Raw genomic sequence first — 26,308 nt, 5'->3', positions numbered from 1 at the left:
CCTTGTGTCCGTGTGTCCCTGTGTCCATGTTTCCCTTTGTCCGTGTGTCCCTGTGTCTGTGTGTCCCTGTGTCCCTGTGTCTGTGTGTTCCTGTGTCTGTGTGTCTGTGTGTTCCTGTGTCTGTGTGTCCCTGTGTCCGTGTGTTCCTGTGTCTGTGTATCCCTGTGTCCGTGTGTCCCTGTGTGTGTCCCTGTGTCTGTGTGTTCCTGTGTCCGTGTGTCCTTGTGTCCCTGTGTCTGTGTATCCCTGTGTCCGTGTGTCCCTGTGTCTGTGCATCCCTGTGTCCATGTGTCCCTGTGTCCGTGTGTCCCTGTGTCCCTGTGTCCTTGTGTCCGTGTGTCCTTGTGTCCCTGTGTCCGTGTGTCCCTGTGTCCCTGTGTCCATGTGTCCCTGTGTCCGTGTGTCCCTGTGTCTGTGTGTTCCTGTGTCCGTGTGTCCTTGTGTCCCTGTGTCCGTGTGTCCCTGTGTCTGTGTGTCCCTGTGTCTGTGTGTCCTTGTGTCCCTGTGTCTGTGTATCCCTGCGTCCGTGTGTCCTTGTGTCCCTGTGTCTGTGTGTCCCTGTGTCCCTGTGTCTGTGTATCCCTGCGTCCGTGTGTCCTTCTGTCCCTGTGTCCCTGTGTCCCTGTATCCCTGTGTCCCTGTGTCCCTGTGTCTGTGTATCCCTGTGTCCCTGTGTCCCTGTGTCCCTGTGTCCGTGTGTCCCTGTGTCCCTGTGTCTGTGTATCCCTGTGTCCCTGTGTCCCTGTGTCCCTGTGTCCGTGTGTCCCTGTGTCCCTGTGTCTGTGTATCCCTGTGTCCCTGTGTCCCTGTGTCCGTGTGTCCCTGTGTTCGTGTGTCCCTGTATCCCTGTGTCCCTGTGTCTGTGTGTCTGTGTGTCTGTGTGTCCGTGTGTCCCTGTGTCTGTGTGTCCCTGTGTCCGTGTGTCCATGTCTCTATGCTTACAATTTATTACCAATTCCCACGTCAGACTGTGAATCTCTGCCTTAAACCAGCAGCAAAGTGTCACATCACACCGAGACATGGAGGACAGGGCCAAGGAGAAGGAGGCCAGGACACGCCCGGATCCCTCCATCTTCTGCCCCCTCTAAGAACCCCAAAATTCTGCTTTTCCACCCCGCCTCACTTCAAACTTCTCACTACTCGAACCCGTGTGACTTGTAATTCCTCACACAAAATCGGCAGCTTTTGTATGGGTGGGTTTGAGTGGGGACGTGGTGCCCCCCGTGGGCACTGCCAGCTCTTTGTCCCGCGGCTGCCCCTGCTCTGCAGCAAAAAGCAGATTATTTGCTGTAGCACCGTGGGCTTTGTGGTTTATTGAAGAAAAGACCTCCAGGAAAGCTTTTGGAGCTAGCAGCTCTTTTTTTTTCCCCCCAAACCCTGAAGGGATGAAAGCCACGCTGGGCAAAAGAAAAGCCTGGTGGCTTTTCCCTGATAACAAAACTCCCGGCTGATATGTACAGAGAGCTGGGCTGCTCCCAGCTGCATTCATTTCCTGGGAGATCAACACGCTGCGCGGTGCTTTGGGACTGGAGAGGGAACCTCTGGCTCCTTCCTGCTGCTCTGGGAATTCCAGGTGTGCCAGGTGGATGTGGAATTTCAGGTGTGCCAGGTGAATGTGGAATTTCAGGTGTGCCAGGTGGATGTGGAATTTCAGGTGTGTGAGGTGAATGTGGAATTCCAGGTGTGCCAGGTGGATGTGGAGTTTCAGGTGTGTGAGGTGAATGTGGAATTCCAGGTGTGCCAGGTGGATGTGGAGTTTCAGGTGTGTGAGGTGAATGTGGAGTTTCAGGTGTGCCAGGTGAATGTGGAATTTCAGGTGTGTGAGGTGAATGTGGAATTCCAGGTGTGTGAGGTGAATGTGGAATTCCAGGTGTGCCAGGTGGATGTGGAGTTTCAGGTGTGCCAGGTGGATGTGGAGTTTCAGGTGTGTGAGGTGAATGTGGAATTCCAGGTGTGCCAGGTGAATGTGGAATTTCAGGTGTGTGAGGTGAATGTGGAATTCCAGGTGTGCCAGGTGAATGTGGAGTTTCAGGTGTGCCAGGTGAATGTGGAATTTCAGGTGTGTGAGGTGAATGTGGAATTCCAGGTGTGCCAGGTGAATGTGGAATTTCAGATTTGCCAGGTGAATTCAGAATTTCAGGTGTGTGAGGTGAATGTGGAATTCCAGGTGTGCCAGGTGAATGTGGAATTTCAGGTTTGCCAGGTGAATGTGGAATTTCAGGTGTGCCAGGTGAATGTGGAATTCCAGATTTGCCAGCTGAAGGCTCCTGCTGCCTTCCCGGCTGGCTGCAGGGGATGGGTGGGACTCTGTGAATCTGGGGCAGAGCACCCAAGGGTGATGCCTTTTGGGGGAAAAGTCTCATATTTCTTCAATCTGGGGGGGGAAATGTGCAGGAAATGGATTTGTAAGGAATTCTCCAAGCCTGCCAGAAGGCTCACACTGCGTGCAAACCTTGAGATAAGAAATGCTGACTTAGAAATGCCATGGGATAGGACAGACATTGCTGAGAGAGAATGAAACCAGAAGCAAGTTTCAGGATGGCCTTGCAAACAAGACTGGATACTTTGGAGAAATGGAACTATGGAAGATGCATTTTGGATGTTTGGCTTTAAGGCATTTACAGCATGGTGTGATGTGGGAATCCAGGAATTCCCTCTGGCTGCCCTGGGACCCTGGCAGGGGTCAGGAGCCCCCCTGGACAGAGCCCCCAGAGACACTGGCTGTGATCTCTGTCCATGGAAAAGAGTTTTCAGTCTTACAGGATCAATTACCAGCTCTGAGTGTTTGATATTAGTAATAATTAAGTGTGGCACAGGTGCAAAAGTAAAATTTTAGGATTCTAGATGAGGGGTCCAAAGGGGACAAGCTGGAGGAAATTGGGTGTGCCTTGTCCTTTTTCTCCTTCTCCATGCCCTCCATGTCTCACTGTGGTGTTGGCATTTTTCTGTTGGTTCAGGCTGGGGACACACTGTCCAACGTAGGTGACAGATATTGGCACGTTCTTGTAAATGCAGCCCAGGGAGTTTCTGGTATTTAATGTTTGTCACATCCCACTGAGGGCAGAGCCCCACACGCTGCCCTGCAGGACAGAAAATGGAATAAAAGTTTTTAAAACTCCTCCGGGCTGCCCCATCTGTGGGTGAGAAAAGGGTCCGGTCCGACAAAGTGAGAAATCAAAGCAAGAACTACAGCCAGGCTTGTGAAAAACCCGGATAGCCTGGAGAATTCCAGCTGGGAGAGGAGAATTCCAGCTGGGAGAGGAGAATTCCAGCTGGGAGAGGAGAATTCCAGCTGGGAGAGACGCACTGGAGCAGGACCTCGTGGGCTAAAATACAGGTGATTGCTGTTAAAATATAGGTAAAAATATAGGTTTAAATAGAGGTGATTGGTGTTAAAATATAGATTAAAATATAGCTCATTGGTGTTAAAATAAAGGTAAAAATATAGATTAAATATAGAGAAAAATCATAGGTAAAATATAGGTAAAAATTATAGGTAAAATATAGGTAAAAATAGAGGTAAAATATAGGTGATTATTGTTAAAATGTAAGTTAAAATATAGGTAAAATATAGGTGATTGGTGTTAAAATATAAGTTAAAATGTAGGTTAAAATATAGGTAAAATACAGGTTAAAATATAGGTGATTGGTGTTAAAATATAGGTAAAAATATAGATAAAATATAGGTGATTGGTGTAAAAATATAGATAAAATATAGATAAAATATAGGTAAAAATTATGGGTAAAATATAGGTAAAAATAGAGGTAAAGTATCTGCAAAATATAGGCGATTATTGTTAAAATAGAAGTTAAAATGCAGGTTAAAATATAGGTAAAAATATAGGTGATTGCTATTAAAAATATAGGTAAAAATATAGGCAAAATATAGGTAAAAATATAGGCAATTGATATTAAAATATACATAAAATATAGGTAAAATATAGGTAAAAGTACACGTGAAAATATCAGTTAAAATATAGGTGATTGATGTTAAAATATAGGGGAAATAGATGTGAAAATATAGGTGATTAGTGGTAAAATATAGGTAAATATATAGGTAAAATATAAGTAAAAATATAGGCGATTGGTGTTAAAATATAGGTAAAAATAGGTTAAAATATAGGTAAAATATAGGCAAAATATAGGTGATTTATGTCTTTTTGGGGGGGATTAATACCTTTTTTGGGGTCTGATGACTTTTTAGGGGGATTTATGTCTTTTTTGGGGGAATTTATGTCTTTTTTTGGGGGGATTGATGACTTTTTTGGCAAGATTGATGTATTTTTGGGGGGATTGATGTATTTTTGGGGGGATTGATGTATTTTTTGGAGGTATTTTTGTCTTTTTGGGGGGGAATGGATGTATTTTTTTGGGGGGTTAATGTCTTTTTTGGGGGGATTGATGTTATCATTCACACCATCCCAATCAAAACCCAGCTATTTCCTAATCCCAAAACACCCAAAATGTTTTTTTTTTTAACCTCTCAACGTTTCCCACACCGCACAAAAAAACGCCTTAAAAACCAATAATTTAAACCCCTCACAAACCCTGCTGCACCTTTCATAATCCCACTTCCCTGAAGAATTAATTCTTATTTATAAAACCACCTTTTAAAACTCGCTTTCATCTCCATTTCTCTTCCAACAACACCCATCCCATCCCGTACCATTTCTAAATCAACATTTCTCATCTCCAAGTTTACAGAATTGCAAAATCCTCCCTTGCCTGCCAGGAAAGAAAACAAAAAAAAAATAAAATAGAATGGTTAAATACAGCAAGTCTGGGCTTATTTTAACTCACTTTTCCATTTTCAGCTTAGGAGGGTGAGGAGCTTCCTGTTCTCTGCAGCCAGAAGAGCCCAAACCGCCCGGCTGAGGGTCCCCTTCCAGTGCCACGGCGCCCAAAAATTTTGGGGTTTTCCCGGCGAAATGGGTTTGGTTCTCTAATTTGAGATTTCATTCGGTTTGAAAAATCAAAAAGGGATTTTTGGATTTTTTTTTTTCCAAGTTGACATCCATTTGGAAAATGTGAGATTTTTCTCCAAAAAAAAAAAAAAAAAAAGGAGATTTTTCTCAAAAAAAAAAAAAAATTGAGATTTTTCTCCAAAAAAAAAAAGAGATTTTTCTCTAAAAAAATTGAGATTTCTCTCCAAAAAAATTTGAGATTTTTCTCCCAAAAAATGGAGATTTTTCTCAAAAATATTTGAGATTTTTCTCCAAAAAAGAGAACGATTTTTCTCAAAAAAAAAGAATGATTTTTTTCAAAAAATATTTGAGATTTTTCTCAAAAAAAAAAAAAGAGATTTTTACTCCAAAAAAAATTTTAGTGTTTTTTTTTATTTCTGAGATTTCCCTGAACAAATTTGAGATTTTTTTTTTTTTGAGATTTTTAACCGAAATGAAGCTCTAATTTGGGGTTAATTTAGGTGAATTCCCTAAATTCCTCCCATGTCAGACGATGAGAGGCCGTGTTCCCAGGGAAATCATTAACCAGGATTTTCCTGGGAAGCGGCCTGGGCTCCACCTGGCGAATTCCAGTTTGGTCCTGCCCACAGGAGAAGGCTCAGCTTCCTGCCTGCTTCCCTGGCTCATCCTGAGCCGGAGCACCCCAAAATCCCGAATCTGAGAGATCCAAAAACCCGAATTTGAGAGCTCCAAAATCCCGAACCTGAGAGATCCAAAAACCCGAACCTGAGAGCCCCAAAATCCCGAACCTGAGAGATCCAAAATCCCGAACCTGAGAGATCCAAAATCCCGAACCTGAGAGATCCAAAATCCCAAATCTGAGAGCCCCAAAATCCCAAATCTGAGAGATCCAAAATCCTGATCCTGAGAGCCCCAAAATCCCGAACCTGAGAGATCCAAAATCCCGAATCTGAGAGATCCAAAAACCCGAACCTGAGAGATCCAAAATCCCGAACCTGAGAGATCCAAAATCCCGAACCTGAGAGCCCCAAAATCCCGAACCTGAGAGATCCAAATCCCAAATCAGAGAGCTCCAAAATCCCGAACCTGAGAGATCCAAAATCCCGAACCTGAGAGATCCAAAATCCCGAATTTGAGAGCCCCAAAATCCCGAACCTGAGAGCCCCAAAATCCCAATTTTGAGATCTCCAAAATCCCGAATTTGAGAGCTCCAAAATCCCGAATTTGAGAGCTCCAAAATCCCGAATCTGAGAGATCCAAAATCCCGAACCTGAGAGCCCCAAAATCCCGAACCTGAGAGCCCCAAAATCCCGAACCTGAGAGCCCCAAAATCCCAATTTTGAGATCTCCAAAATCCCGAATTTGAGAGCTCCAAAATCCCGAATTTGAGAGCCCCAAAATCCCGAATTTGAGATCTCCAAAATCCCCGGTTCCCTGCACCTCATCCCAAATGTGAGCTCTCCAAAGTCCCTGGTTGTGCACCCCAATCCCCTGGGGCTGTACATCCCACGTTTGAGGCCTTCACCTGGCCCCATGCACCCCATTTCCCCAACCCTGTGCACCCCAAAATTCCCTGCCTCTGTGTACCCCAATCCTCTGCACTGCTGTGTCCTGGTCCCCTGGATCCCTGCACCCCAAATCCCTGTGTCCTGCACCCCAAATCCCTGGCTCCCTGCACCCCAAATCCCTGTCTCCTGCGCCCCAAATCCCTGGCTCCCTACACCCCAAATCCCTGGCTCCTGCACCCCAAATCCCTGGCTCCCTGCACCCCAAATCCCTGTCTCCTGCGCCCCAAATCCCTGGCTCCTGCACCCCAAATCCCTGGCTCCTGCACCCCAAATCGCTGTCTCCTGCGCCCCAAATCCCTGGCTCCTGCACCCCAAATCCCTGTGTCCTGCACCCCAAATCCCTGGCTCCTGCACCCCAAATCCCTGGCTCCTGCACCCCAAATCGCTGGCTCAGGGTGTACCCAGTGCCCTGGCTCAGTGCCCCCCAGTGCCCTCAGGGTACCCCAATCCCCCAGCTCTGTGCCCCCAATGCCTGTACCCCAACCCTCGGGCTCCCGACACCCCCAATCCCTCTGGCCTGGTGCTCCCCAATACCCACGGCTCTGTCAACCCCAATCCCCGAAACCCAGGCTCCCCAATCCCCGAAACCCAGGCTCCCCAATCCCCCAAACCCAGGCTCCCCAATCCCCCAACTCCAGGCTCCGCAATCCCCGAAACCCAGGCTCCCCAATCCCCGAGACCCAGGCTCCCCAATCCCCGAAACCCAGGCTCCCCAATCCCCCAGCCCTGTGCACCCCAATCCCCCAACTCCAGGCTCCCCAATCCCCGAAACCCAGACTCCCCAATCCCCGAGACCCAGGCTCCCCAATCCCCCAAACCCAGGCTCCCCAATCCCCAGCTCAGTGCTCCCCAGTCCCCAGTTCCCAGGCTCCCCAGGCTCCTGATCCCACAGGCTCCCCAATCCCATTCCCGGCTCCCCAATCCTCGTTCCCGGCTCCCCAATCCCCTCGCTCCTGGTCCCTCTCCAGGCTCCCCAATCCCATTCCTTACTCCCCAATTCCCATCCCGGCTCCCCAGTCCCTTCGCTCCTGGTCCCATTCCCGCTCCCCAATCCCCTGGCTCCCGGTGCCATTCCCGCTCCCCAATCCCCTCTCTCCCGGTGCCATTCCCGCTCCCCAATCCCCATTCCCGCTCCCCAATCCCCTGGCTCCCTGTGCCATTCCCGCTCCCCAATCCCCTCGCTCCCGGTGCCATTCCCGCTCCCCAATCCCCTCGCTCCCGGTGCCATTCCTGCTCCCCAATCCCCATTCCCGCTCCCCAATCCCCTCTCTCCCGGTGCCATTCCCGCTCCCCAATCCCCTGGCTCCCGGTGCCATTCCCGCTCCCCAATCCCCATTCCCGCTCCCCAATCCCCATTCCCGCTCCCCAATCCCCATTCCCGCTCCCCAATCCCCTCTCTCCCGGTGCCATTCCCGCTCCCCAATCCCCTCGCTCCCGGTGCCATTCCCGGCTCCCCAATCCCCTCGCTCCCGGTGCCATTCCCGGCTCCCCAATCCCCTCTCTCCCGGTGCCATTCCCGCTCCCCAATCCCCTCTCTCCCGGTGCCATTCCCGCTCCCCAATCCCCTGGCTCCCGGTGCCATTCCCGCTCCCCAATCCCCATTCCCGCTCCCCAATCCCCTGGCTCCCGGTGCCTCCAGGCTCCTCCCGCGCCGCTCCCGGCAGGAAGCGGCCGGAGCCAACCGTGCCGGGGCCGCCGCCCGCCGCCCGCGCTGCCTCCGCCGCGGGCCCGGTGAGTGCCGGGGGTCCCGGGGGGCCCGGCCCGGCCCGGCCGCAGCGGGGCTGCCCCGCGGCTCCCCCGCGGCTGGGGCCGCCCCGCTCCGCTCCGCTCCGCTGCCTCCCGCGGGGCCGCGGCTCGGCGCCGGGCGGGGTTCCGGGGCGGACGGGGGAGAACGGAGCGAGGGAAGGAGCGAGGAATGAATGGGGCTCCCCCGGGCCGGGCCGGGCGGCGCCGGGGGGTTCGGGCAGCCCCGCGGGGGTTGGGGGGTTCGGGGATCCCCCCGGGCCGGTGCGGGGGTGGGTGGCACCCCGGGATGCTTGGAAATCCCACGGGCAGCGCCCTCTGGGCTGTCCGGGGCTGGACGCGCCCGCGGGCCCGGGAGGAAGGGCTGCTTCCCCTTCTCCCCGCCGGGACGGCGGAGAGCCCGCCCGGCCTTCCTCCGGGCCGCGGGCATCCCCGGCCCCTGCGCCTTCCTCCCGGCGGGGATCAGCCCGAGCGAGCGCTCGTCCCTTCCTTCCGTCAAGTACTGCACCCCGAATCCTCATCGCTTCCTCCTTTCCGGTATTGCACCCCAAATCCTCATCCCTCCTTTCCGGTACTGCACCCCAAATCCTCATCCCTCCTTTCTGGTATTGTACCCCAAATCCTCATCCCTTCTTTCTGGTATTGTACCCCAAATCCTCATCCCTCCTTTCTGGTATTGCACCCCAAATCCGCATCCTTTCCTCCTTTCCGGTATTGCACCCCAAATCCTCATCCCTTCTTTCTGGTATTGTACCCCAAATCCTCATAGCTTCCTCCTTTCTGGTACTGCACCCCGAATCCTCATCGCTTCTTTCCAGTATTGTACCCCAAATCCTCATCCCTTCTTTCTGGTATTGCACCCCAAATCCTCATCGCTTCCTCCTTTCTGGTATTGTACCCCAAATCCTCCTCCCATTATCACCCCAAGTTCTCATCCCTTCCTTCTGTCAAGTATTGCACCCCAAATCCTCATCCCTTCCTCCTCCCAGTATCACCCCGAATCCCCATCCCATTTTCCTGCCAGGTGTCACCCCTCTGGATCCTCGTCCCTTCCTAACCCCAAACCCCACTCCCCGAAGCCCCGCTGGGATTTGGGGGCCGTACCCCACCTTTGCCCACGCCATCCCCGCAGAGCCCCGTCAGCTTTCATTGCTGCTGCCCGCCCACAGCTTGAGCCAGACCTAAAAATAATCCTGAGCACAGCCTGGGAGAGAGGGGCAGAGCGGGGGCTGACGTCCCATACATTTTAAATTTTTTACCTACTTTCCTACTTATAAAACAATCTTCCTTCAGCTCACTTAGGGAGCGAAGTCTCGTTGATGTGGAGACTTTTTTCCCAGGACGGAAAGCAGTTCTCTGGTGGCTCTTTTACAAACCTCCAGGAGCAGAAATCTTTGTGTTTTCCTTCCTGAGGGCGCGGGCTCTCGTGGCGCTTTTCTTTCTCTGCGTTTAAACCTCTGGCGGGGTCACAGCTGCTTCAACATCTGGTTACTGCCTGCTTTAACATCTGGCACCCCAGCGCGGAGGCCTCTGCCCAGTGCTCACCCCGGCCCTGCCTCGGCGGGTCTCGGCCCCGGCTTCTCTTCCATCGGCCCCGGCCTCTGCGGGCTCTTCCTCCCGGCCGCCCTCGCTCCTTGCCCGGGGCGGGACCGAGGCACCAGGAGGGAAGGGGTTCAGGGACCGGGGGAAACTGAGGCATGGAGGGGAAACTGAGGCATGAGGAGCAGGGAAACTGAGGCACAAGGGGGAAACTGAGGGACAAGGGGAAAGGGGTTCAGGGACCAGGGGAAACTGAGGCACCAGGAGGGAAGGGGTTCAGGGACCGGGGGAAACTGAGGCATGGAGGGGAAACTGAGGCACAGGGGGGAAACTGAGGCATGAGGAGCAGGGAAACTGAGGCACCAGGAGGAAAGGGGTTCAGGGACCGGGGGAAACTGAGGCATGGAGGGGAAACTGAGGCACAGGGGGGAAACTGAGGCATGAGGAGCAGGGAAACTGAGGCACCAGGAGGGAAGGGGTTCAGGGACCGGGGGAAACTGAGGCACAAAGGGAAACTGAGGCACCAGGAGGGAAGGGGTTCAGGGACCGGGGGAAACTGAGGCACAAAGGGGAAACTGAGGCACAAGGGGGAAAGGGGTTCAGGGACCGGGGGAAACTGAGGCACAAAGGGAAACTGAGGCACAAGGGGGAAAGGGGTTCAGGGACCAGGGGAAACTGAAGCACAAAGGGAAACTGAGGCATGAGGAGCAGGGAAACTGAGGCACCAGGAGGAAAGGGGTTCAGGGACCAGGGGAAACTGAGGCACGGAGGGGAAACTGAGGCACAGGGGGAAACTGAGGCACAAAGGGGGAAACTGAGGCACAAGGGGAAACAGGCACGGGGAATGGGGAGACTGAGGCACAAGGAGGAAATGGGTTCAGGGATGAGGGGAAACTGAGGCACAGAGGGGAAACTGAGGCACAGAGGGGAAACTGGTGCACAGGGAATGGAGGAAACCGAGGCACAAGATGAAACAGAGGCATGGGGAACGGGGGAAACTGAGGCACAAAGAGGAAACTGAGGCACAAAGGGGAAACTGAGGCACGGGGAATGGGGAAACTGAGGCACGGGGAATGGGGAAGCTGAGGCACAAAGGGAAACTGAGGCACGGGGAATGGGGGAAAGTGAGGCACAAGGGGGAAACTGAGGCACGGGGAATGGGGAGACTGAGGGAAGGGAAGTTTCCAGAGGGAAGTTTTTCTGGGATTCCCGAGATCCCGATTGGAGCTCCTGGGGAAACTGAGTCACGGCGCGACGGCTGCAGCGGGAGCCTTGGGGACACGGCTGTCCCCTTCCTGTCACCCCCTGAGCCGGCCTGGCAGGAGCTGTGGGGTCCCCGCACCCCAGGAGAAGGGGGGGTTCCGGGGGGATGGGGAGGGGTTTCCCTCCCCCCCCCCCATCCCCTTCCCTCCTTCCCGCTTGGGAGAAGTTTGGGACGGGGCTCGGGGGAAATCCTGGAGCGTTCGCTCTGCCCCGTGCTGGGGAGGGAGGGAGCGGGGCAGCGCCCTGGGGTAGAAATGAGCCTCAGTTTCCCCGTTCCCTGGGCCTCAGTTTCCTCTTTGTGCCTCAGTTTCCCCTTGTGCCTCAGTTTCCCCCATTCCCCGTGCCTCAGTTTCCCCTTGTGCCTCAGTTTCCCCATTCCCCGTGCCTCAGTTTCCCTTTGTGCCTCAGTTTCCCCATTCTCTGTGCCTCAGTTCCATCTTGTGCCTCAGTTTCCCCTCTGTGCCTCAGTTTCCCTATTCCCTGTACCCATTTCCTCCTTGTGCCTCACTTTTCCCCATTCCCTGAGCCTGAGTTTCATCTTGTGCCTCAGTTCCATCTTGTGCCTCAGTTTCCCCTTTGTGCCTCAGTTTCCTCTTGTGCCTCAGTTTCCCCCTTGTACCTCAGTTTCCCCATTCCCCGTGCCTCAGTTTCCCCTTGTGCCTCAGTTTCCCTGTTCCCCATGCCTCCGTTTCATCTTGTGCCTCGTTTTCCCCTATTCCCTAGGCATCAGTTACTCCCTTGTGCCTCAGTTTCCCCATTCCCCGCACCTCAGTTTCCCTCTATACCTCAGTTTCCCCCATACCTGTTTCCCCCTTGTGCCTCAGTTTCCCCCATTCCCCGTGCCTCAGTTTCCCCTGGTGCCTCAGTTTCCCCCTGGGAGCTGAGCCGAGCCGCGCTCCGGCGCTGCCATTTCCCAGTTAGAGGGGATTTAGGGAACGAGGCTGGAACGGCACCCCAGGAAAGCCGGGATGGGACCCCACAGGGGTGGCAGTGCTGACCCCACAGGGGTGACAGTGGTGACCCCACAGATGTGGCAGTGCTGACCCCACAGATGTGGCAGAGCTGACCCCACAGGGGTGACAGTGCTGACCCCACAGGGGTGGCAGTGCTGACCCCACAGGGGTGACAGTGGTGACCCCACAGATGTGGCAGAGCTGACCCCACAGATGTGACAGTGCTGACCCCACAGGGGTGACAGGGCTGACCCCACAGGGGTGACAGTGCTGACCCCACAGATGTGGCAGTGCTGACCCCACAGATGTGGCAGTGCTGACCCCACAGGGGTGACAGTGGTGACCCCACAGATGTGGCAGAGCTGACCCCACAGATGTGACAGTGCTGACCCCACAGGGGTGACAGTGCTGACCCCACAGATGTGGCAGTGCTGACCCCACAGGGGTGACAGTGCTGACCCCACAGGGGTGGCAGTGCTGACCCCACAGGGGTGACAGCGCTGACCCCACAGGGGTGACAGCGCTGACCCCACAGGGGTGACAGCGCTGACCCCACAGGGGTGGCAGTGCTGACCCCACAGGGGTGACAGTGCTGACCCCACAGGGGTGGCAGTGCTGACCCCACAGGGGTGACAGTGCTGACCCCACAGGGGTGACAGCGCTGACCCCACAGGGGTGACAGCGCTGACCCCACAGGGGTGGCAGTGCTGACCCCACAGGGGTGGCAGTGCTGACCCCACAGGGGTGACAGGGCTGACCCCACAGGGGTGACAGTGGTGACCCCACAGGGGTGACAGGGCTGTGACCCCACAGGGGTGACAGTGCTGACCCCACAGGGGTGACAGTGCTGACCCCACAGATGTGGCAGTGCTGACCCCACAGGGGTGACAGTGCTGACCCCACAGATGTGACAGCGCTGACCCCACAGATGTGACAGTGCTGACCCCACAGGGGTGGCAGGGCTGATCCCACAGATGTGACAGTGCTGACCCCACAGGGGTGGCAGGGCTGTGACCCCACAGGGGTGACAGTGCTGACCCCACAGGGGTGACAGCGCTGACCCCACAGGGGTGACAGTGCTGACCCCACAGATGTGACAGTGCTGACCCCACAGGGGTGACAGGGCTGTGACCCCACAGGGGTGACAGTGCTGACCCCACAGGGGTGACAGGGCTGTGACCCCACAGGGGTGACAGTGCTGACCCCACAGATGTGACAGTGCTGACCCCACAGGGGTGACAGGGCTGTGACCCCACAGATGTGGCAGTGCTGACCCCACAGATGTGACAGTGCTGACCCCACAGGGGTGACAGGGCTGACCCCACAGATGTGGCAGTGCTGACCCCACAGATGTGACAGTGCTGACCCCACAGGGGTGACAGCGCTGACCCCACAGGGGTGACAGTGCTGACCCCACAGGGGTGACAGTGCTGACCCCACAGATGTGACAGCGCTGACCCCACAGGGGTGGCAGCGCTGACCCCACAGATGTGACAGCGCTGACCCCACAGGGGTGACAGTGCTGACCCCACAGATGTGACAGTGCTGACCCCACAGGGGTGACAGCGCTGACCCCACAGGGGTGACAGTGCTGACCCCACAGGGGTGACAGTGCTGACCCCACAGGGGTGACAGTGGTGACCCCACAGATGTGGCAGTGCTGACCCCACAGATGTGACAGTGCTGACCCCACAGGGGTGACAGTGCTGACCCCACAGGGGTGGGGGTGGCAGTGCCAGGGGCTCCGGGCAGGGACCGTGGGACGGGCTGGGACTGGGAGGGGACAGGGAGGGGACACAGAGGGACCCGGGGATGGGACAGAGGGGACAGGGACAGGACACGGAGGGACCCGGGGATGGGCTGGCCCAGGGAGGGACAGAGAGGGGACACAGCCAGACCCAGGGATGGGACAGAGGGGACACAGAGGGGACACCGTGGGACCGTGGGATGGGCTGGCACAGGGAGAGGACAGGGAGGGGACACAGAGGGACCCGGGCAGCGCCGCCTCCATCACTCCTCCCGGCGCCCACCCCCGGGAGGGAAGGGAAGGGAAGGGAAGGGAAGGGAAGGGAAGGGAAGGGAAGGGAAGGGAAGGGAAGGGAAGGGAAGGGAAGGGAAGGGAAGGGAAGGGAAGGGAAGGGAAGGGAAGGGAAGGGAAGGGGCTCACGTGCCTTCCCTGAGGCACGGCCACCAGCTCCGGTGCTGCCGCTGGCTCCGCTGGTGCCGGGAACGCAGCGATCCCTCGGGAATGCAGCGATCCCTTGGGAATGCAGTGATCCCTCGGGAATGCAGCGATCCCTTGGGAACGCAGCGATCCCTTGGGAATGCAGTGATCCCTCGGGAATGCAGTGATCCCTTGGGAATGCAGTGAACCCCTGGCCCGTGCCAGGCTGGAGCTGAGCCCCTTCCCGTGGTGTCTGACGGGGTGGTGCTCCTCGGGAATGGCTGCTGTGGGATCCCCAGGAATGGCTGACCTGGGATCCCTGGGAATGGCTGGTGTGGGATCCCCGGGATCCCTGGGAATTGCTGGTGTAGGATCCCCAGGGTGCCTGGGAATGGCTGCCCTGGGATCCCTGGGAATGCCGTGGGATCCCTGGGAGTGGCTGCTGTGGGATCCCCAGGAACAGCTGCCATGGGATCCCTGCGAATGTTGTGGAATCCCTGGGAATGGTTGGTGTGGGATCCCTGGGAATACCATGGGATCCCCAGGAATGGCTGCTGTGGGATCCCTGGGAATGCTGTGGGCTCCCTGGGAATGGCTGCTGTGGGATCCCTGGGAATGCCATGGGATCCCTGGGAATGCTGTGGGCTCCTTGGGAATGCCGTGGGCTCCTTGGGAATGCCGTGGGATCCCTGGGAACACCGTGGGCTCCCTGGGAATGCCATGGGATCCCTGGGAATGCTGTGGGCTCCTTGGGAATGCCGTGGGATCCCTGGGAACGCCGTGGGCTCCCTGGGAATGCTGTGGGATCCCTGGGAATGCCGTGGGATCCCTGGGAACGCTGTGGGATCCCTGGGAATGCCGTGGGCTCCCCGGCCTGGTTCCCTGCCCTCGCTCCGTGTCCGTGTCCCTCCTTCCCAGCACCATCCCGGCCTTTCCTTGTGTTTTCCCGCAGCTCCAGGGAGGATCCTCCCGCCGGGATTCCCGCTCCTGCCCCCTCATCCCGGCTTCTCCCGTGCCAAGGATGCCCTTCCCGCTGCTCATCCTGGCGCTGGGCCTGGCAGGTGAGTGGGGCTGGTGTCCCCAGTGCCACCCGCGTCCCCACGGAGCCCTGCCCCACGGTGGCACTCCCGCCGGGCGCTCCTCCGGGATCGGTGCTCTGGGATCAGCTGGAATCGTGCCAGGGCACTGGGATCAGCTGGAATCATTCCCAGGGCTTTGGGATGAGCTGGAATCATTCCCATGGCACTGGGATGGGGATGGAATCATTCCCATGGCACTGGGATGTGCTGGAATCATTCCCATGGCACTGGGATCAGCTGGAATCATTCCCATGGCACTGGGATGGGGATGGAATCATTCCCAGGGCACTGGGATGGGGCTGGAATCATTCCCAGGGCACTGGGATCAGCTGGAATCATTCCCATGGCACTGGGATGGAGATGGAATCACTCCCATGGCACTGGGATCAGCTGGAATCACTCCCATGGCACTGGGATCAGCTGGAATCATTCCCATGGCACTGGGATGTGCTGGAATCATTCCCAGGGCACTGGGATCAGCTGGAATCACTCCCATGGCACTGGGATCAGCTGGAATCACTCCCATGGCACTGGGATCAGCTGGAATCACTCCCATGGCACTGGGATCAGCTGGAATCATTCCCAGGATACTGGGATCAGCTGGAATCATTCCCATGGCTCTGGGATGAGCTGGAATCACTCCCGGGACACTGGGATCAGCTGGAATCATTCCCATGGCACTGGGATCAGCTGGAATCATTCCCATGGCACTGGGATCAGCTGGAATTGTCCAGCCCCCCCGGCTGTCGCCGTGCTGCGGCACTGGTGCCACCTAGCGCTGCCAGCCTGGCCGGGCTGGCTCCTCCTGGGGACCGTGTCCCCACCGCCGCCACCCGCCTGCCTGGCCCCGTGGGGACAGTCCGGGCTCCGTGTCCCACAGCAGCCTTGGGTGCCCACGGCAGCTCCTGGCAGCTCCTGGCAGCTCCTGGCAGCCAAAGGTGCCCCAGTTTGGTGCCGGAGGTGGGACTGTCCCCCTTCCATCAGGGTGGCATGGCCGGGGACAGTCCTGAGGTGCCACCTGCCCATGTGTCCCTCCCATGGGCATTTCTCGCGTGTTATCCATGTTTGGATGCCCCTGGCAGCTCCTGGCAGCTGCAGGTGCCCCAGTTTGGTTCCAGATGTGGGACTGTCCCCCTTCCATCAGGGTGGCATGGCCGGGGACAGTCCCGAGATGCCACCTGCCCACGTGTCCCTCCCATGGGCATCCCCTGCTTTTCTTGGATGTTATCCAGGTTTGGGTGCTCCTGGCAGCTGCAGGTGCCCCTGGTTTGTCTGGGATTGTCCCACTTCCAGCACGGTGGCATGGCTGGGAACAGTTCTGATGCCACCTGCCCACATGTTCCTCGGCACCTCCTGGCAGCCAAGTTGCCCCAGTTTGGTTCCAGATGTGGGACTGTCCCCCTTCCATCAGGGTGGCATGGCCGGGGACAATCCTGAGGTGCCACCTGCCCACATGTCTCTTCCATGGGTTCCCCTGCTTTTCTTGGATGTTATCCATGTTTGGGTGCCCCTGGCAGCTCCTGGCAGCTGCAGGTGCCCCAGTTTGGTGCCGGAGGTGGGACTGTCCCCGTTCCATCAGGGTGGCATGGCCGGGGACACTCCCGAGATGCCACCTGCCCACGTGTCCGTGCCACGGGCAGGAGGGAGGGATTCTCTAGATTTTCTCAGACCCACCCAGCTGGGGAATCCAGCTGAGGTGCTCCTCACGCCAACGCGTCCCCGCGCCCTCCCGCAGGTGCCATGGAGATCCGCGTCCCGGAGGAACCCGTGGTGGCCCTGTTTGGCCAGGACGCCACCTTGCTCTGCTCCTTCCCCCCCGAGGCCAACTTCAGCGTGGGCGAGCTGAGCCTGATCTGGCAGCTGACGGACACCAAGCGCCTGGTGCACGGCTTCTCCGGGGGCCGCGACCTCCTGCAGGACCAGGGCCGGGCCTTCGCCAACCGCACGGCGCTCTTCTACGACCAGCTGGCCCTGGGCAACGCGTCCCTGCTGCTGCGCCGCGTGCGCGTGGCCGACGAGGGCAGCTTCACCTGCTTCGTGCGCGTGCGCGACTACGCCAGCGCCGCCCTGACGCTGCAGGTGGCGGGTGAGCATCCCCGGGGGCACCCCTGGCACCTCGGGGAGCCGCCTCGCCGAGGTGTGAAATGTTCCCCCGGGAGCGCTCTCTGCTGAGGGTGCTGCCATGGGGATACCTGGCCCGGCGGGGAGGCTCAGCTGAGGATGGGTTTGGCCCCATTGCCCATCCTGGCTGGTCCCGTTCCCCATCCCAATCCTCGCTCCAGTCCCCCCTTGTGCTCTGCTGCACGTCCCCAAAATATTCCCTGGGCAGTGCAATCCCTGCCCTGCTGAGGCTCCTGGTTGTAGGGCAACCGTGACCAGCTGAGGATGCGTTTAGGAGCTGGAAGAGCCCATCCCCATCCTGGCTGGTCAACTCCCCATCCCAATCCTTGCTCTGGTGCCCTCTCGTCCCTCAGCTGAGGATGGCTTTAGCCCCATCCCAATCCTGGCTGGTCAACTCCCCATCCCAATCCTTGCTCTGGTGCCCTCTTGTCCCCAAAATCTTCCCTGGGCAGTGCAATCCCTGCCCTGCTGAGGCTCCTGGTTGTAGGGCAACCTTGGCCAGCTGAGGATACATTTAGGAGCTGGAAGAGCTCATCCCAATCCTGGCTGGCCCCGCTCCCCATCCAAATCCTCGCTCCTGTCCCCAGAATATTCCCTGGGCAGTGCAATCTGTGCCCTGCTCAGGCTCTTGGCTGCGGGGCCACCTCGGCCAGCTGAGGATGCATTTGGGAGCTGGAAGAGCCCATCCCCATCCTGGCTGGCCAACTCCCCATCCCAATCCTCTCTCCTGTCCCCAAAATATTCCCTGGGCAGTGTCCTGCTGAGCCTCCTGGCCGCGGGGCCACCTCAGCCAGCGGGGAGCCTCAGCTGAGGATGGCTTTAGCCCCATCCCAATCCTGGCTGGTCAACTCCCCATCCCAATCCTCACTCTGGTCCCCTCTTGTCCCCAAAACATTCCCTGGGCAGTGCAATCCCTGCCCTGCTGAGGCTCTTGGCTGCGGGGCCACCTCGGCCAGCTGAGGATGCATTTAGGAGCTGGAAGAGCCCATCCCCATCCTGGCTGGTCAACTCCCCATCCCAATCCTTGCTCTGGTGCCCTCTTGTCCCTCAGCTGAGGATGGCTTTAGCCCCATCCCAATCCTGGCTGGCCAACTCCCCATCCCAATCCTCTCTCCTGTCCCCAAAACATTCCCTGGGCAGTGCAATCCATGCCCTGCTGAGGCTCCTGGTTGTAGGGCAACCTTGACCAGCTGAGGATGCGTTTGGGAGCTGGAAGAGCCCATCCCCATCCTGGCTGGCCAACTCCCCATCCCAATCCTCTGTCCTGTCCCCAACATTCCCTGGGCAGTGCAATCCATGCCCTGCTGAGCCTCCTGGCTGCGGGGCCACCGGGTCAGTGGGGAGCCTCAGCTGAGGATGGCTTTAGCCCCATCCCAGTGCCCTCCCATGCCAACCCTCCTCCTGTGCCCCTGTGCCCGCAGCTCCCTACTCCAAGCCCAGCGTGCACCTGGAGCCCAGCAAGGACCTGAAGCCGGGCGACGTGGCCGCGGTGACGTGCCACGCGTCCCGCGGCTACCCCGAGGCCAGCGTGCTGTGGCAGGACAGCCGCGGTGCCAACCTGAGCGCCAACGTCACCACGTGGCAGGTGGCCAACGAGGAGGGGCTGTTCGAGGTGCGCAGCGTCCTGCGGGTGCTGCTGGAGCCCGGCGTCACCTACTCCTGCCTGGTGCTCAACGCCGCGCTGCGCCAGCACGGCCACGCCTCCGTCACCGTCACGGGTGAGCCCGGGCACCTGGCACTGCCACCCGCAGCCGGGGCTGGGGAGGTGGCACTGACACCCAGAGCCAGCCTGGAGACATTGGGGGAGATGACCATGGTGGCACTGGCACCCAAAGCCACCCGGGAGGGCTGGGGAGGTGGCACTGGCACCCAGAGCCAGCCAGGAGGCAGCAGGGGTGGTGACACTGGCACCCAAAGCCACCCGGGAGGGTTTTGGGAAGTGGCTGTGGTGACACTGGCACCCAAAGCCACCCGGGAGGGCTGGGGGAGGTGACACTGGTGGCACTGCCACTCAAAGCCAGCCAGGAGGCATGAGGGGAGGTGACCGTGGTGGCATTGGCACCCAAAGCCACCCGGGATGGGTCTGAGGGAGGTGGCACCGGTGGCACCCAGGAGGGCTGTGGGAGGTGGCACCGGTGGCACCCAGGGCCAGCCAGCGGGTGGGTGTTTGAAGGGGCTCCTGGCAGGGTGGCATTCCCAGAGCAGCCGTGGCTGTGCCAGGATGGATCCCAGGCTGGACACTGGGCTTGGCCTGGCACCCTGCCGGGGAGGTGGCACTGCCCCGGCAGCGGTGGCACTGCCCCTGGCAGGGGTGGCACCGTGTGACATTGAGGTGCCCCATGGAGACATTGGCATGGCAGTGCCAGGGGCTGGGGCATGGACCAGACTGGGTGTGGGGTCACCCTGGTGTGGGGTCACCCTGGTGTGGGGCCACCCTGGTGTGGGGTCACACTGGTGTGGGGTCACCCTGGGTGTGGGGTCACCATGGGTGTGGGGTCACCATGGGTGTGGGGTCACCCTGGATCACCCTGGGTGTGGGATAATCCTGGGAGTGGGGTCACCCTCATGTGGGATCACCCCGGATATGGGATCACCCTGGGTCTGGGATCACCCTGGGTCTGGGATCACCCTGGGTGTGGGATCACCCCAGATGTGGGATCCCCTTGGATGTGGGATCCCCTTGAATCATCCTGGGTGTGGGGTCGTCCTCAATGTTAGATCACCCCAGATGTGGGCTCACCCTAGATACAGGATCACCCCAGATACAGGATCCCCCTGGATATGGGATACCCCTGAATATGGGATACCCCCATCCTGGATACGGGATCCCCCTGGATATGGGATCACCCCAGATGTGGGCTCACCCCAGATATGGGATCCCCCTGGATATGGGATCCCCCCGGATATGGGATCCCCCTGGATATGGGATCCCCCTGAATATGGGCTCACCCTGGATGTGGGATCCCCCCGGATGTGGGATCCCCCGGGATATGGGATCCCCCGGGATATGGGATCCCCGGGATATGGGCTCACCCTGGATGTGGGATCCCCCCGGATATGGGATCCCCCCAGCTGCGGGCTCCCAGCCGCGGGCCGCCCCGCTGACCGCCCTTTCCCGTCCGTCGCAGGCCGGGCGCGGCCGTTCCCGCCGGCGGCGCTGGGGGTGACGGCGGCGCTGGCCGCGGCCGTGGCGGCGCTGCTGGCGCTGCTGGCCCGCGGCTGCCGGCGGCGGGCAGGTCAGAACCGCACGCGTGTCCCCTGTCACCCGTGTCCCTCTGTCACCCGTGTCCCTCCGCCACGCGTGTCCCCTGTCACCCGTGTCCCCTGTCACCCGTGTCCCTCTGCCACCCGTGTCCCCTCCGTCACCCGTGTGTTCCCTCTGTCACCCGTGTCCCTCTGTCACCCGTGTCCCTCCGCCACGCATGTCCCCTGTCACCCGTGTCCCTCCGCCACCCGTGTCCCCTCCGCCACGCGTGTCCCTCTGTCACCCGTGTCCCCTGTCACCCGTGTCCCCTCCGCCACCCGTGTCCCCTCCGCCACGCGTGTCCCTCTGTCACCCGTGTCCCCTGTCACCCGTGTCCCCTCCGCCACCCGTGTCCCTCCGCCACGCGTGTCCCTCCGTCACCCGTGTCCCTCTGTCACCCGTGTCCCTCCATCACCCGTGTCCCTCTGTCACCCGTGTCCCCTTTCCCACCCGTGTCCCTCCGCCACCCGTGTCCCTCTGTCACCCGTGTCCCTCTGTCACCCGTGTCCCCTCCGTCACCCGTGTCCCCTTTCCCACCCATGTCCCCTCCGCCACGCGTGTCCCTCCGTCACCCGTGTCCCCTCCGCCACCCGTGTCCCCTTTCCCACCCGTGTCCCTCCGCCACGTGTGTCCCTCTGTCACCCGTGTCCCTCTGTCACCCGTGTCCCTCCGCCACGCGTGTCCCTCTATCTCCGGGATCCCTTCCCTCCCCCTCTCCCGGTTTTTGGGGCCACATTCCAATTTTTGTGGGCTGCTGTTTGACCAAGTGGGATTTGTTCCCCAAAAAGCTCCCAGAACGCCTCGGCCACCCTCAGGAACGACCTTTTTCCCATGGATTTTGCTCCCAGTTTCCCTTGGGAATTGCCTTTTTCCATGGTTTTTTCCATGGATTTGCTCTCAGTTTCCCTCAGGAATGATCTTTTCTTTCCATTTTTTCCCTTAGATTTTGCTCCCAGTTTCTATTGGGAATTACCTTTTTTTCCCTTGGATTTTTTTCCATGGATTTTGCTCCCAGTTTCTCTTGGGAATTTCATTTTTTCCATGGATTTTTCCATGGATTTAGCTCCCAGTTTCTCTTGGAAATGACCTTTTTCCCATTTTTTTTTTTCCCCTGGATTTTGCTCCCAGTTTCCCTCTGGAATTGCCTTTTTTCCATGGATTTTTTCCTATGGATTTTGCTCCCAGTTTCTATTGGGAATTACTTTTTTCCCTGGATTTTGCTCCCAGTTTCTATTGGGAACATCCTTTTTTCCATGAATTTTGCTCCCAGTTGCCCTCTGGAATTGCCCTTTTCCCATGGATTTTTCCCATGGATTTGCTCCCAGTTTTTATTGGGAATGACCTTTTTCCCATGGGTTATTTCCATGGATTTTGCTTCCAGGAACAGCAGCAGGGGCTGGGAAAGATCCTCCCACCTTGGGATATCCCAAATTTTGGAGGATCCCGGGGTCCCCCCACGGCTCTCCCTCGGAGCTGGAGCTTTTCCCGCTGGGATTTTTGGGAATGTGCCACCCCGGAAAGGCCAAGGGGCACGCCCAGAATCCCGGGAATGGGGTTCCCACCTGGGATCCTTCTTTTCCAGGCCCAGAGGAGCGGGATGAGGAGGCGGAGGAGCCCAAGACAGGTGGGTGCCCCCCGTCCGTATTCCCGATTTTCTGAGAGCCCTGATCCTGGAAAAACCCCCCCATTCCCAAATAAACCTCCCTATTCCCAAATAAACCTCCTCATTCCTTAATAAACTCCCACATTCCCAAATAAACCTCCCTATTCCCAAATAAACCTCCCTATTCCCAAATAAACCTCCTCATTCCTTAATAAACCTCCCCATTCCATAATAAAACCTCAAATTCCTGAATAAAATCTCCCAATTCCTTATTAAACCCTCCCATTCCTTAATAAACCTCCCCGTTCCTGAATTAAACCTCCCCATTCCTGAATTAAACGACAGAATTCCATAATAAAACCTCCCCATTCCTCAATAAAATCTCCACATTCCCAAATAAAACCTCCCAATTCCTCAATAAAATGCCAGAATTCCATAATAAAACCTCAAATTCCTGAATAAAATCTCCCAATTCCTTAATAAACTTCCCCATTCCTTAAAAAACCTCCTCATTCCTTAATTAAATGACAGAATTCCATAATAAAACCACCTCATTCCATAATAAACCTTCCAATTCCTTAATAAAATTGCAGAATTCCTGAATAAAACCTGCCAATTCCTGAATAAAAGGATAAAATTCCTGAATAAAATCTCCAAATTCCTCAATAAACCTCCCCATTCCTCAATAAAATCTCCAAATTCCTCAATAAACCCTCCCAATTCCCAAATAAAACCTCCCCATTCCTTAATAAAATGCCAGAATTCCTGAATAAAATCTCCCAATTCCCAAATAAAACCTCCCCATTCCTCAATAAAATGCCAGAATTCCTGAATAAAATCTCCCAATTCCCAAATAAAACCTCCCCATTCCTCAATAAAATGCCAGAATTCCATAATAAACCCTCGGAATTCCATCATTTTCCAGCATCCAGCAGCTCCCCAATGTTCCAAGGCACCAAACCCTTGGAATTCTGCAGGGAATTTGGGAATGGGGGTCGCTTTTGGGGTTTATCCCCCCCAAAAAAAAGGGATTTTGGAGCCGTTTCTTTGGGAATGGGATAGGATTGAGCACGGGATATTTCCATTTTTCCTTTTCCCAGCTCTGCAGCCGCTGGAAAACACGGAGAGCAGAGAGGGTGAGTGGCTGTTCCTGGAAAATCCGGGAGAATTCCCTTTTTCTCCCAGAAATCCGCCCGGGAAACGTTCCTCGGGTTTCGGGGAGGATTTTCCCAATTTCCCGTTTTCATTTTCCCACGGGTTTTCCATCAGTTTTTCCCAGATTATGGTTTTCCATTTCCCATTTTCCCAGTTCTTTCCAGTTTTCCCCTATTTCCCCCTGTTTTCCCCAGTTTTTCCCAGTTTTCCTTGGTTTTTCCCAGTTTTCCCCAATTTTCCCCGTTTTTCCCAGTTTTTCCCAGTTTTCCCCAATTTTCCCCCAGTTTTTCCCCAGTTTTTCCCAGTTTTTCCCAGTTTTCCCCAATTTTCTCCAGTTTTCCCCAGTTTTTCCCAGTTTTCCCCAGTTTTTCCCAATTTTCCCCAGTTTTTCCCAGTTTTCCCCAGTTTCTCCCCTTTTCCACTGGTTTTCCCCAGTTTTCCCCTATTTCTCCCAGTTTTTCCCCAGTTTTCCCCAATTTTTCCCCATTTTTTCCCCAGTTTTCTCCGGTTTTTCCCAGTTTTCCCCAATTTTTCCCACTTTCTCCCAGCATCCAGCAGCTCCAGCATCCCTCATCCCTCCTTTTCCTGATTCCTGATAATTGATTTATTAATTCATTCATCCACTAATGCATTAATTTATTGATTAATGAATTTCTCCATTTATTAATTTATTAATTGATTAATCCATTAATCTATTGCTTTATCCATCCCATCCTGACGTTTTCCCTTCTCCCCGCCCAGGTCGGGAGCAGGAGATCGATTGACGGCAGCGGGGCCCCCGGGACGGTGACACCCCGGGATGGTGACACCCCCGGGACGGTGACACCCTTGGGACGGTGACATCCCTGGGATGGTGACATCCCTGGGACGGTGACACCCCTGGGACGGTGACACCCCCAGGACGGTGACACCCCCAGGACGGTGACACCCCCGGGACGGTGACATCCCTGGGATGGTGACACCTCCGGGACGGTGACACCTCCAGGCTGGTGACATGCCCGCGGTGGTGACACCTCCGGGGTGGTGACATCTCTGGAGCGGTGACACCTCCGGGATGGTGACACCTCCAGTCCAGTGGCACCCCTGGGACTGTGACACCCCCAGGACAGTGACAACTCCACGCTGGTGACACCTCAGGGGTGATGACACCCCCAAGGCAATGGCACCTCCAGTTTGGTGACACCCCTGGGATGGTGACACCTCCAGGACAGTGACAGCTCCACGTTGGTGACACCTCCGGGGTGGTGACACTCCCAGGGCAGCAACACCCCCGGGACGGTGACACCTCTGGGGTGGTGACACCCCCGGGCTGGTGACACCCCCGGGGCGCCCCGGAGCGAGGACCCGTTTCTGCCGGCCCCGATCCCATTCCCGTTCCCCGCCTCCCGTTCTTCCCGGGCAAGGTGGGGCGAGGATCTGTCCGGTGTCCCCGTGTCCCTCCGCGTGTCCCGTGTCCATCCCGGGGGGACATTCCCCGTTCCCCGCTCCGGGGGGCTCCGGGAGCCCCTTCCCCGCGCTCCTTCTCCCGCCAGACGCCGGATCCCGGCGGCTCCGGACGATCCCGGGCCCATTTTGGGAAGGGGGCACCCGCTGGCCGGGTGAGCTCCTGCTCTGGGGACACTCTGGGGACATCCCCAGCGCGTCATTCCCGTGGGATTGGGGGCTCCGGGCGCACCCCGAGTGCCCCGCGGGCGCCTTGGGTCGAGTCCTTCTTCAGGATCCGGGATCGGGAGGGTTCCTCGTGCCTTGACAAATAAATTCGGGATCGTGTCGGTCGATCCTTCCCGGCTCCGGTCGATCCTTCCCGGCTCCGGTCGATCCTTCCCGGCTCCGTGCGCTCTGTGGGGTTTGGCCGGGAATGGTGAAAGGGTCAGGATTCCCGGAGGAAAAAATTCCCGGGGCCTGTTGGAACCCCGGCATGAGGAGGAAAATCCCCCAGGGATGCCCGAGCTTCCCGATGGGGTGGGAATTCCTGGGGATCCTTCCGATGGGATGGGAATTCCTGGGGATCCTTCCCGATGGGGTGGGAATTCCTGGGGATCCTTCCCAATGGGGTGGGAATTCCTGAGGGATCCTTCCGATGGGTCCGATGGGATGGGAATTCCTGGGGATCCTTCCCGATGGGGTGGGAATTCCTGGGGATCCTTCCCAATGGGGTGGGAATTCCTGGGGATCCTTCCGATGGGGTGGGAATTCCTGGGAAATCCTTCCCAATGGGGTGGGAATTCCTGGGGATCCTTCCCGATGGGATGGGAATTCCTGGGGATCCTTCCCGATGGGGTGGGAATTCCTGGGGATCCTTCCCGATGGGGTGGGAATTCCTGGGGATCCTTCCCGATGGGGTGGGAATTCCTGGGGATCCTTCCCGATGGGGTGGGAATTCCTGGGGATCCTTCCCAAAGGGGTGGGAATTCCTGGGGATCCTTCCGATGGGGTGGGAATTCCTGAGGGATCCTCCCACTGTGCGGGATGGTTTTTGGATGTCCTGCCCCGAGCTCTGCATCCCGATGGGAGAACATTCCCAAAATCCAGCCCGGGAGAAGCGTGCCGGCCTCGGGCTGGGATGGAGCGGGATGACCGTGGATCCATCCCGGGATTTGGTCTCCGGCCCGAATGAAGAGAGGCTCCGCCCCTTACGGCCACGCCCTCGGATCGCCCCTGCTGCTCCCTGGGGCCTCTTCCAAGGGCTGTGGGGAGCCCCACGGGGCCACTGGGCCACCCATGGGGCCATTGGGCCACCCATGGGGCCATCTTGGCCAGCCGTGGGGCCATCTTGGCCACCCATGGGTCTATCTTGGCCACCCATGGGGCCATCTTGGCCAGTTGTGGGGCCATCTTGGCCAGCCATGGGTCTATCTTGGCCACCCATGGGGCCATCTTGGCCAGCCATGGGGCCATCTTGGCCACCCATGGGGCCATCTTGGCCAACCATGGGGCCATTGGGTCAGCCA

At 57.4% G+C, this 26,308-nt stretch overlaps 1 protein-coding gene across 3 annotated transcripts; it reads left to right on the top strand.

Moving 5' to 3' along the window:
- The first annotated feature begins 8,097 nt into the window (after window positions 1-8,097).
- Window positions 8,098-25,146, top strand: CD276 (CD276 molecule). 3 transcript variants are annotated; one of them, XM_085588555.1, is made up of 8 exons: window positions 8,098-8,224; window positions 15,108-15,216; window positions 16,970-17,320; window positions 18,777-19,073; window positions 20,484-20,591; window positions 22,182-22,223; window positions 23,303-23,338; window positions 24,099-25,146. In XM_085588555.1, exons 2-8 carry the CDS (start codon window positions 15,177-15,179, stop codon window positions 24,119-24,121), a joined length of 897 nt encoding a protein of 298 aa, XP_085444681.1. In that variant the 5' UTR covers window positions 8,098-8,224; window positions 15,108-15,176; the 3' UTR covers window positions 24,122-25,146. The 3 variants fall into 3 exon arrangements, with proteins under 3 accessions (XP_085444681.1, XP_085444679.1, XP_085444680.1); XM_085588553.1 differs by lacking the exon at window positions 24,099-25,146 and having other exon boundaries at window positions 23,303-24,079; XM_085588554.1 differs by lacking the exons at window positions 20,484-20,591; window positions 22,182-22,223; window positions 23,303-23,338; window positions 24,099-25,146 and having other exon boundaries at window positions 18,777-19,485.
- Window positions 25,147-26,308: the final 1,162 nt, after the last annotated feature.

The sequence above is a fragment of the Lonchura striata genome, chromosome 10 (genome assembly GCF_050655825.1).
Source record: "Lonchura striata isolate lonStrDom1 chromosome 10, ASM5065582v1, whole genome shotgun sequence".
In the NCBI taxonomy this organism is placed as follows: domain Eukaryota; kingdom Metazoa; phylum Chordata; class Aves; order Passeriformes; family Estrildidae; genus Lonchura; species Lonchura striata.
This window is presented reverse-complemented; position numbering and strand designations above follow the sequence as displayed.